The sequence below is a fragment of the Pelmatolapia mariae genome, linkage group LG23, assembly GCF_036321145.2.
Source record: "Pelmatolapia mariae isolate MD_Pm_ZW linkage group LG23, Pm_UMD_F_2, whole genome shotgun sequence".
Taxonomy (NCBI): Eukaryota; Metazoa; Chordata; class Actinopteri; order Cichliformes; family Cichlidae; genus Pelmatolapia; species Pelmatolapia mariae.
In genome coordinates this window covers 27,907,670-27,920,315 of record NC_086246.1, presented here as the reverse complement: position 1 = coordinate 27,920,315, position 12,646 = coordinate 27,907,670, and the positions used below count along the sequence as shown (strand labels likewise).

The following is a 12,646-nucleotide window of genomic DNA, read 5'->3' as shown; positions in this document are numbered from 1 at the left end:
TCTTTAACCTGTCATGTCATGTTCATGCTGGTCTGCCGACCCTTGCTGCTGCCTCACCACCCACTCAGTCCACCATCACAGCTCCACAAGCAAGAGCCTTTTCTGCTGTTTAAAGATTTATGCAGTATTCCCGTAGTTCTTAATCTCAATTTTCTAACATAGATGAAAAAAGAAAAGAAGTCAGACTTTTGGGACACATATATATTTTAACTTATATGGCACCCTTCATACATGCACCTTAACGATCAGAGGAAAAAGATGGAATAACAAGTAACACAATACAGTCTGTGAAATAGAATAATGCATAAAATAAATATGAATATAAATAAAAGTGGTAGCACTTTATAATAATGTCACACTATTAAGCATTACTAAGGTATTAGCAAGTGATTAGTTCAGCATTTATATATGAAGCTAATGCTATAGTGCAGGGGTCGGCAACCTGCGGCTCCGGAGCCGCATGCGGCTCTTTTGTCCTTATACTGCGCCTCCGGGTGGTTTGGGAAAATAAATTAGAAGTATTTAGCTGAAGTGTATTTTATTTGTGTTTAGTTCTTTTTTTAACTTGTAGTTCTAAATAGGAAGATTATTGTGATATTGAAATATAAAAATAAAATTATATTTTATTATTTTTTCATCGCTCAAAATAAGCGTCACTCTCGCGGAAGCCGGTGTACCCGCCGAAACGCCGTGCATTTATCGAGACTTTCAACCCCAGGTAGGCCAATTATGGATCTTCGGATCCACATTATGTCAACAGCTATTCTCCACCGTGAACTATGTTAAAAACAAACACCGCTCACACCTCACAGACGACAGTAAATTTGCGTAAAGATGAAAGTGACTTCGTACAGCCCTGATTTGCAGACGCTGTGCGCAGAGGTTCAGGAGCAGAAGTTCCATTGTAAACATACCACGGCAGACCCGCTGCTTTTCAGCATTTCTTTATTGACCACTTTTCACACACGGTTGCTGTACGCATACAGCCGGCTGTAGCTTTTCAGCTCACAGCCTGACAACACAACAGCAGAGAGAGCACAGACTTTAAGGCCGCGAGGCGTGATTGCGGGTGCCACTCAGGTGCGTCCAACTCCCCTGCAGCGGCACTGCAGACCACGCCACACACATTAACCAGATAAAATACATATTTAGGCAGAATTTTGCAAATATCTATTTTTCATTTTTTAGCAGCATAGTGCTTTTTTTCCAAATATTTTTTAAAAGCCAGGTCAAGGCTTCAAAAGCCCAAAGGCGATATAAGGGTGGCAGCTCACAACAGTTTTTCTTTGCTACATGGATCATTTTAGTTCAGCTGGGTGTCTTTCCTTTTGTTATATTTCTTTAAGAGTTCAAAATGTGTTAATTACATAAATAAAATGTAATTTTCTCTGTAGCACATGGATTTCATAAGCAACACACTTTAGTTGTTCACACAAAGCATAAAGGTAAAAAACAATATATACAGTGTTATCTTCATTTTAGATGTCAAAAAGTATTTGCGGCTCCCAGTGTTTTCTTTTACGTTGAACCCGGGTCCAAGTGGCTCTTTGGGTGTTAAAGGTTGCTGACCCCTGCTATAGTGTCTCAAACCTGCATTCATTCTAATGGCCAGCAGGGGGTGAGTTCTCCTGTTACAAAACAATTGGCAGAATACATAGACGTCTAAAACTACCTTACTTCCTAGTGATCTACATCCACAGTTGTCCACATTCTTTCTGTATTTACTGTCTCAATTAGTAGTTTCAAGTATTACTGAATACAACATAATTTTCATTTTTCAAAAATGCACAACCATTTAGAGTAAAAAACTGTAAAAACTGAATGCTGCACATAGGGATGTCATACCTACTATAGATTTCAATACCAAAATTATAAAAACGCAACTGTACTTACTTTTGTTTTAGTACTGTAGGTACCACAGCTAGCATATGTAGCGAGGCTAGTTCTCCCAGAACCGATGGGAACAATAAAGCTACACGTGGAAAATGGACTGCAGCTGCCGCTCCATCCCTAATCGTTGATAAGAAACATGCAGCAAGTAGCAACTTTTTTACTTGCTTACTTTTTAGTTTGTCTTTTTGAGCTGGCATCTCCACTGTGAAAACAACTGTGCTCCTAGTCTAAAGGCGCGATTCCCAAAGTGTGGGCCAGCCCTGGTGGGCTGTGGGTTGCACATTGGCCTTAACGCTATGCATATGACTGGGTAGCTTTAACAATTTATAACCAAAAACCTGTTGTTGTTTTTTAAGGAAACCCATCAATTTCTCCTGTATTTTGATTAGAGGCAAGATTTAGAGTGAAGATCGGGTCACAGCACTCTTGACTTTGGGCTAGCATTATATACAATGATATAACATAAATTAATATAATGTAACGTCACATTACAGCTCATAGTAAAGTTATTAGCCTACTGGGTAATAGTCCTATTTTTTCGGCCTGTGTCCTGTCAACAAAATCAGCAAAAATAAAACTATATGTTAACATTGTAACAAACGATGTGGCTAAGGAGGTCACAATTTAAAACATCTTTATTATAAAGTTGTTTTAAATCACTGACATGGCTCTAGAAGGCTATTTGGTTACAGTTTTACAGTTCAAGCCTCTTGTTGCTTTCAATGGCCGGTTTCATGACACCGACATCTTAAAAGCATAAATGTTTAACTACAAAATGAGCTTTACCAGACCAGTGGGTGATGCAATTGTATCTGCCTCTAACTCCGACAGGTTATGTTATTCACAACTACAAAAAAGCACTTCTTACTTCAGCTGTTCTCTCAGACATAACTGTTTGTATTTAGTCGTGACAGAGCCCTGAATTACCCTCCCAAACCGAGCGGGATTTACAGAAAAATGATCCACTACATTATCAGGTGCAATTTTGAATAACTGATAACGGCCTCGCTGCTTACTGTTCAGTCTCTTTACAGTATCTGAGAGCGGTAAGGGAAGGAGAGAGGAGAACTTTGGAAATATGAAACCTGCAACAGGAGGACAGAAACATGATAAGAGAGCAGACGCAGAGAGAAGGAAAGGATTGTAAGGAAGAGATGGAGTGCGAAATGAGAACAAGCACGGCTCAATATTTCAGTGAGAAAGTGCTTTCGTCTTTTACTTCATGCATGGGTCAGAAATGTGTCAAAATCACTGTGCATACACTCGCATGTCTCTACTTGTACCTTCTCCCCATTAATCTCCACTTTCAGAATCTGCTAAAGACTGTGTACAGCACTGTGAATAAATACAATGAAATCTCCATCCTCCTTGTTTTTTATTAGCCGCCATCAATATCACTCATTCCTTCCAGTTACAAAGCTGGAAACGTCATCAGCGTAACTGAGAACATCACTTCTAGTAAAGTGATGAGTCATTGCAGTCTGTTTTACTGCTGAGGGTGTGATCATTTTACTATGAAAAAGTCTTGCCAGTGGCTCGCTCTCTCTTTTCTTTTTACTGTTTGTCTCATTTCTGCACCTGTTCAACGTGTAGTCTCATTTCTCTGCTTCATTCACCGTCCTGTCTGTTTTTGTTTCCTCTTTTCTTTCCTGTGGCTTCTGCCCATTTTTTTCCTTTCTTCACTCTTGCTGCTGATAAATGTGCCAGTTCTTTGTTTAAGTGCACCAAACCACCTATGTTTACCTTTTGCCTGACAAGGAGCTGGCGTGGCCGGATGAATAATGGCTCTGTCTGGAAGGAGCAAAACAGTGTGACGCTACTGTAGCTCTGCCAGGCCTCGTGAGGAGGAGTTGATGGTTTGGTCAACAAAGCATGTGACTTTGACATGAGAGCCTGCTGTTTACAGACTGTTTTCTGTGAACAGGCAGTCTTTTTAACTGTGGCCGTGAGATTTAGCTAACCTTAATCCATTTAATCAACTCAGTTTATGCAAAATATGCATTTTGGAAAGTACTGACTGACCAATAACATTTATCAAGAGATTGTCACTCACTGTAGAGTCACGATTGCAAAATTTGCACACAAATCAACTTTGTTTGAAAGTGTTTAAAGGCCCAGTTTTACTGGGAGTTTTGGGGTTAGTGTTGGTGAACCAATTACAGAAAAGAAAAATAAATCACAAGCTATATTCTTGCATGTGTATCAAATTTGACATGAAAAGGGTCTGTGATGGCCCGGATACAGGATACCCTGAAACAAAAATATTCAGTACAAAATTTAAACCAAAATCCTAATTTGAATACAGAATTTATTGGGCTTTATTTTTAAGTCATGGATGGATGCATGAATGAATACAGTAGATGGATGACAGGATTTCACAGTTCCAGAAATTTCTAGTTGCTACCTGTACAAGAAAAACTGCATGATCCTCCATCCATCCAACTTCTTCCCTTAGTCCAATTCAGGGTCACCGGGGTTCAGCCATAGAGTAAGAGGCACAGTACACTGAAAGAAGTGCACTGGCATTTAAAGGTTCTTTTCCATGTTTTGAGTTTCCGTTTGAATAAGCTGAGCTGTTTCTCTGTGTTGTAAATGTAAAGTAGTTTATGTAATGCACCCCTCTGCCTGGCCTGTGTTTCTGCAAAAAAACACCGTTGTATATTCAACCCATTGTCCTGCCTGGCATATATCAGCTCCCAGACTGTACACACCGAGATACAAACGCACACACCTGAGCCGTCAAGTGGACACGGCCTCGTGTCACCTGATGGTTTAACGGGGAAAAGAGCTGCAGCTCAATACTTACATCTCCCACCGATGGTTGTGGGAGAGAGACAGAACAATAGAGAGGACAGAAACAAAGGAATGGATGGCTAAGGGGCAGAGAAAAAGAAATTAAGAATTGAGAAAGAGAGAGAGAGATGTAGAGCAGATGGATTCGGACACTTTTGAAACCAGCCCAGAGAAGAGAGCATTTACAGTAGAGCGCGTCGGTGTGAATGTTAATGCTCGGGGACGTCGTTCTCGTTCTCACAAATAAAAGATTGTGTCTCTCTTTCTTTCGATTTTGTTCCTTTGCTTGGTTTTACCTTGCTTACTCACTCTGAATGAATGCTGTTTCTCTCTTGTGTGTGTGTGTGTGTGTGTGTGTGTGTGTGTGTGTGTGTGTGTGTGTGTGTGTGTGTGTGTGTGTGTGTGTGTGTGTGTGTGTGTGCGCGCGGCTGGCTGATATTGGCTTTTGAGAGTTGTTTTCGCCTCACTTTTCACCTCTCCCCTCTGATCTTTTATCACCACACAAACTCTCTCTCTCACACACACACACACTTGCAACTAGGTTTCAATAACAGATTATTACAGAACCCTCGCTAACCTTTCATCTCTACACACAGAAAAAAATATATCCTCTCACTCACACGGACACACACAAACACACACACGCGTTTATCGATCAGACCAATTTTAGAGCCTCGCACAGACTTCCTTTGAGTTTGTAGCCACTCTTAAATCATTTCATCTAATAACTAATCTGTGTGTGTGTGTGTGTGTGTGTGTGTGTGTGTGTGTGTGTGTGTGTGTGGTCAGCAAATCTCATTTATCACCATAGTTCAGGTCCCCTCACTGCCATTCGGCCCCATGCATCCTGTACCCACAGCAATATGGTGGATCACAGAGGAGAGGAAGTGCGCTCATCTTTGCAGAGCCAACGATCCATAAAGCAATATGGGAGTTTATGAGCTCTCATTGTTGTTCAATATGAGGCCAAGTTCAACTATGCAATAGCCCTTTGTCTTTTTTTTCTGTCTTTTTCTTTTTTTTTTGTTCTCTTTTCCTGAATTTCTTGCTATTGAGTGTGAAAATGTGAACTTTGGCTTTAAAAAATATGCAAGCAGGAGGAGAAACGCAAGTGGGTGATACTAAAGGACAGCAGTCGTGGCATAAAAAGTTTAACTTACATTATTTTGAGCTTCATATAGATTTAGGTTGGAATTGGTTTTAGATTAAGTAACACATAGATGATCATAAAATACTGATTATAATTTATATAGTAGAGGTAAAATAAGTTATCTAAAGACCGATCAACAGCACCAACTGCAAAAATATAACTTTTTCAAACACAAAAATCAAGTACAGTGGAACCCCGAAATTAATTCGTTCCCAAGGGTCTTTCGTAAGTCGAAAATTTTCGTAAGTCGAAGCACCCATCGCGCCTTTTGAGTGAACGATGGGCTATAGGCTAATTGCTAACGGCAACAACAATACGTCGTTCAAGTGGAACAGCGAAGCGCAAGTACAAAAGCCAAGGGGTTGTCACATGATTCGGAAGGCATTGTGGGCATTGTAGGCATTCTGGGCTCAGCCAATCAGAGTCAGCGGATTTCGTAACACGGCATTTTGCCGTAACACGGGCAGAAATATTGCCGTTCAGTGCCTTTGTAACTTGAATTTTTCGTTTAACGGGGTATTCGTTTTTTTTTTCCTGTCTAATTGGTACAGTTTTAATTAAATCCAAATTTCCATCAGACACATCATGCAAAGTGCATAACAAGATAAGTGAAGCCAAAGTGAACGGACGTACAAAGTACCGGAAGGATGCAAAACACATGAAAAGTCATTTAAACACACTGAAGCACAAAGAGAAGCATTCAGACAATTATGTGTCACGAATGGTGGCGTGCAGAGGCTTCAATAAAACCAAACTTTAACAGATCAACGGTTCAAATTAATCAAAGTCCAAAAATGCAAAGAACATTTTTTAAAAAGAAGCAAAAACATGAGGAGCTGGGAGTAAGTAGGAAGCCAAAAGAAATAACCCAGAGAGGAACATGAGGGAGTATACACAGACGCCCTGACAAAGACAGAGGGGAGGACGAGTGTTCATGCACTGAGGGCTGACTGTGAATGAGAAACAGGGGGAAACAATCAGGACAGTCACAAAGGAGGAAGTAAAACTGATAGAAGGCATGATGGAAGACAAACCTTCAAAGTAAAGCAGGAAATATCCAAAAAAACAGAGATGTGAAGACAGAGACAGGGGGGCTAACAGAAAGCAGATCTTAGCAGATCTTAAAATTAGGTAAATACAAAAAAGTCCACCTTTACTGCTTCCAGTGGAATTAAACGGGTAATCAAATGCACTTGATTATCTGAACCAGCAAGTATGAGCACCTCTATAAAAACAAAACTTCTGGCTTGCTGTTCTGAAGCATTCAGGTGTGTGTTGGCACAACGCTGAGGGAAAAAAGACATTAGCAGTATTCTTAGAGGGTTGGATTTTCCCAATTTTAAGACCTGGTAAGGACCAGACTTTAGACTTTCTTTTACGGAGCAGTCAGCTACAAAGTTGAAACCGCCTGATTATTGTTGTTTAGGTCCCAATCCTGCCAATGGGGCATGGATGTAGGGTGTTTTCTGGGATACAGACTTTCGATCCATTGGTTCCTATGGGTTGTTTGAATTTAGCATTTGGGCTTGTTCTGCTTCATCCCATCGATGCTTGGATAGATTTAGTGTCACAACAACAGTTCCCTTAAGTCCCTTTACATTACAATGATCCTAGAGTAATAGAAAGAAAATCCAAACATCAGACAACCCCCAATGGCCAAGTTCTTGGCGACAGTGGGAAGGAAAAACTCCATTTTAACAGAAAGAAACCTCCGGCAGAACCAGGCTTAGGGAGGGGCAGCCATCTGCTGCAACCAATTGGGGGTGGTGAGGTTGGGGGGGGGGACAAAAGAAACTCTGTGGAAGACAGCCAGAGATTTAAGGCCTTGGACTTTTTCTCAAGTTCCTCAAGCTATTCCGTTGTTGGCAGGGCATGCTGTCCTGCTGAGGGAGTCCACTGCCATCGGGGAGTGCTATTTACGTAAGATTAAGTGTATTTTAGCCTTTTCCTTATCCAAGGTCCCAAAACAGGAAATTTTAAGGACATCATGTTTCATTGTTTGATGAAAAATATCATCGTTAATTGGATATATAATGCATAATAAGTTAATAGTAAACCATACGTATATGATCTGGTGTGAGTGAATGAAGGCATGGGAAACATTTCCTTTACCATGATATTCACCACTCTAGTTTGCCTTTGTCCATGGGAAATTTTAATGTTTGCTCTACATAAGACACAATAGGCTCATTCAATCTCTATTTCCTTCACTTCTGCTCATTTAAACAGTCGGTGCTGTATCTGAAAAAAAAAGCGATTATCCTGTTTTAAAGTAAGACCTATTCGAAGTTGAACTGCTGACAAACTTTAATGAGCAGTTTAATTACATTGAGCCAAACTCCATCCTGGTGCCACACCGCACGCACACACCGACACACAAACCTCTGGTCACGCCTGCGGTAACATGGCGATCGTGCCAGCTGAATGGAGCAGATGGTCGCAGGACTGAGGCTGGGGAGCTTGAGTGACTGGTGGAAATGCTGGCAGGGACGGAAAGAGGGCTTGATGGGCGCAAATATGAGGAACTAATTACAGTGGTAGCCACTGCATTAGTCGATTGTGTTGCATTTATCATGAGCACTGCAGACAGCCAGTTACATTACTTATTTCAGCAAAAGAGTTGAATATGGGGGACCAAAACTGTCAAGATTTAAAATAAATGAGTCATAAATAAATTTATATTCAAACACAAAATAGCATCAAAAATGAATGTAGGTAATAATTAATTTATAAAATCATTGTAGTCTATTTGTCTTGTCTCGTGTATTTTCTGATGTTTTAATTTCCTCGTGTAGTTGCATTTTTGCGTTGTCTGTCCTCACTGTGTGTTGCAAAAAGTTTAAAAAGTTGCACTTTTTCTGTATTTAATGTCTATTTCTATTACTTTTGCTATATTTGTAGAATCTTTTAATTAACTTTATTTACTTTTTTGTATTATTTTCCTTTTTTCTCTTTATTTCACTCTTCTTTTGATGAATAAATGCGTGGCTGGTTTTGTGGCATTATGGTGTTGCTCTTGACTCTTAGAAAGTTCCCTTGCTTTTCATGCCTTTCTACAGTATAGAGTTTGCAGTAAGGTAGGGAACAAAAATGGTTGTTTTTGTGCACGCAGCTAAAACTGGGAGAAAAGCCTACCCTTATCTAATTGCCCGGGGTTCCCACACACCAACAGAGCCGTGTCTACTCCCCATAATATCTTCAAAGTCTTGTAATCTCGTCAGCCAAGTAAAGTCTCCAAGTGAAACCCTCTGTAAAGGTCAACCAATGCAATTTGAATATCTTTGATTAAACGGTGTGCCGGTGCCAGACCTAGACTGTAGGTCAGTGCCTCAGAGAAATGATATCCACCCTTCTAACCCCACTTGTCCCTCCCCAAGTCTTCACTCTCGCGTCTCCCTCATTGTCCAGGGTCACGTCTGCTGCACTCCCCTTTCAGCAATTTATGTAATCCCTCAATCCTCGATTCCCTCCCACTGTTCCCTCTGTCCTTCAGCCCTCCCTCATTCACTTTCTTTCACTGTGTCGAGCTCTCGTATTCACACGGTTTTAGTCCTCAGATCTCCACTCCTGGATGTTTCTTTGTCTTGATTTCATTCTAACGCATTCGGAGCACACGCCAGTGAAGCGATTCATCAGCAGACAAGTGCTTTAGTTACAAATTCCACCATGTGCAGCCGTGGCTGTAGTTATAGAATAGAGTGAGATCAGATATATGGGATTTTCCATCAGTTTTACAAGAGGGGCAAAAAACAAAAAGCTGTTTAAGTTATCTAGGTTAACTGGTTGTGCTGACCTTTAAGTGTTGTGTATGTATGTAATCAAGTTAGCTAGCCTGCTGGCCTTTAAGCATAATGACTACTGTGGTCATGAATGGCTGAAAATCATTAATTACACTGTTTGCGTTTCTCCCTTTTTGAATCTGTCAGCATAGTTAATATGCTCTGTAAGACAAATTGTCTCAAACGTGACCCTTTTTTTTCTTCTTCTTCTGTTTTTGTGTGTAGTTTGTCCTGGTACAGAGAACAAATTGAGCACACTGTCTGACCTGGACCAGCAGTACCGCACCCTGAAGAAGCTCTACGAGAACTGCGAAGTCGTCATGGGGAATCTGGAGATTACCAGCATTGATCGAAACCGCAACCTCTCCTTCCTCAAGGTACGGTGGTGAAACTGTCTTGCTTTAATGGATAGATGGCGAGCAAGAGAGAAAGACTGGGGGTTTTAGCATTCTGTATTGGGCAACAGATGGGATTCAGGACCACGGAGAGAGACAGGCAGAAGGACGGTGAATGTTTTACAATGAGAGCGCTCAGGCTCTGTCTCTGCTCACTCATTCTCTGTTTTCTCCATCGTAAACACTCACTAATTTATGGTCAGTGCTAAATCAAGATTTTTAGATTCATAAAGGCATAATCCTCTTAAACCTTCACTGACTCAACATTGTGCAAAACCATGCATAAATCATGGACTACAAATGTGGATAGTAAAAGTGGTAGTGGCTAAATATAGACAGAGATGAGACTGGAATGTATTTTTAGAGACACAAAGAAAGAGCTGGAATGTTTCGGCATCTCAGTCGGACACAGAGATCCCAGTCAGGAGGCTTAACCCAGTTTTGATTACGTTCAAGATGTAAGGTTAACATGGCGCACACAGACGGAAAAGGTTTTCTCAACTCATTAGAGTTCATTCGTTGAGTAAAATGATTCTATATTGCATATTTACAAGACCCAAATATATACTATAGTCAAGATTTAGAAAACACAGTCAGTTCATTTCAACATCAATAGACGTGCTTGTTTTTGGTGTTAAATATAGATGCAATTAGCCATAAACTCCATGTTGCAAATATTGGTAAATCGATTTGCGTGTCTGATTTAAATATTCTCTTTCTATATTTAACCTCCTAGGACCTGCCGTCCACATATGTGGACATCACATTTTTGGTTATTTTGACCAAAATACTCAATTTTGCTCAACATGGGCCTGATATCCACTTATGAGGACATTATACTGCTACTGTTCTATCAAAATTTTAAATGAATATCCTCATTTGTGGCTCTCATTTTTCTTAAAAACAAAAATAAGGTAAAAAAAAAAATCTGGAAATTCTTTGTTTTTACATTCATTGGGCCCCAATATGTCCAAATATCAAAGAGAAATTAAAAATGCATGTCGTGGAAGAGTTCGGGTCTTAGGAGGTTAAGGCGCTCCCACAAATGTATATAGAACATGGTCAGTTGCAAAAATCTGACCCATTAGGTGATGCCAGCCCACATCACCCAATGGGTCAGTAGATGCTTTGAACACATCCAGCTGGCAAAATGGCACATAAGGACCATTATATGAGCTAATTGTAGTTGGTGCACACATGCAAGCCACTTTGGAGCCCATCTCCACCCCTCTCCCTCCTTTTCGTGCTGTTTCTGAGTCAGTCAGTATACGAGCGGTCACTGATGTTTGCTACATTCTGCACTGGTCTCTCTCAGTGTTTCTCAGTGCTCTCCATGCCAGCAGAGCAACCAAATTTAAACTACTGCAGATAACCCCCCCCCTTTTTTTTGGACTGCAGAGGTGCTGAATGAAATGCATTTTAAAAGATAACCAATTTAACAAACTCTTAAAAAGTTGGATAATGCCTTTCAGAGACAACGCTTTTGCATTCAAGGCAGCTGACTCACTGAATCTCTTATCTGGTGGGAGTTACAATAATTTAACAAGCAAAGGGTTGAGAATTTTATTCACTTCAAGAGAACCCATAGATATTGATTGAAGCCCTTTGCCAAGACAATACAACACATCGCAGTACAATAGAACTCATGATAAGAGGCAGTGGTAAGAATTACAATGGAAGAAACGTCTGTGAAAGACTGCAGGCAAATGAGAGGCATTCTGAATGCAAAGTGCCATCGCCATTCCAGCTGAACACAGTCATCTCCTGGGTCTGCAGCTGCTTTTGGAGTGTGTGTGTTTCTGTGTGTGTGTGTGTCATCCGGCCTGTGTTTTAAAATTCACTTTTTTCTCTACTGCATGCACACATACTGTATGTGCCACCAGGCCCAGTCCCTCCTCCCTGCTGTTTAATGAAGTGAGGTGCAGTCTAATTACTGGGCCAGAGCTATCAAATGAATACCATAAACAGTCCCATTAGGCCCAGCATCATTAGAGAAACAATTAGGCATCTGGGGGATTGTTAACTGAAAGTGAAGCGGGAGGGGTGTGGGGGGGTGGGGGCAGTCGTAAAGCAGTAATCCTATTGGTTACAAGAAATCAGTGAGACCCCACCTGGATTTTTAAAAGCTCACTCATGGACCCTTCTAAAGCTCGGTACAGTTTACCAGCGCTTAAAAAGTTGCATAGACAAAATCAATAAAAATCAGTTCTGACTTGTTGATCACCAAACAAAACCAGATGGAAATTGTTTTCTATTCTTAACCATAAGCAGTGAAGTCACGCTGCTTCCTGTTCCTCTTGCTTGTCAGTCTGCAACTTAAAATACTGCCCCTAAACTTGGAGCATATGCATAATGGTTCATGCAAAGTTCAGCATCAGCACATCATCTGCACATACACACATCTGAGCGCAGCACACAGGCTCAAACACGTTGAGCCGCAGGCAGCATGGAAACGCTAGGACAGGGAAAATCAGCAGCTTGGGAGGAACATAAAGTATATATGGACGAATGGATGGCCACGGCACGGAGGGATGGAGAGGTAAAAAAAGAAGAAAAGAAGGAGAGAGAGGAAAGAGAAGAGCAAGAGGGATGTCACTTTTATGGCAGGCAAAAACAGCTGCTGTGTGAAAATTACA

General features: G+C 40.9%; 1 protein-coding gene across 2 annotated transcripts in view; it reads left to right on the top strand.

The window, feature by feature from the left end:
- LOC134619986 (receptor tyrosine-protein kinase erbB-4-like) overlaps window positions 1–12,646 on the top strand; it is a 356,445-nt gene that overhangs the window by 175,088 nt on the left and 168,711 nt on the right. For both annotated transcript variants that reach the window (XM_063465828.1, XM_063465829.1), the window contains exon 2: window positions 9,841–9,992. In XM_063465828.1, coding sequence (XP_063321898.1) covers window positions 9,841–9,992 — 152 coding nt within the window. The remainder of the gene's footprint in view (window positions 1–9,840; window positions 9,993–12,646) is intronic.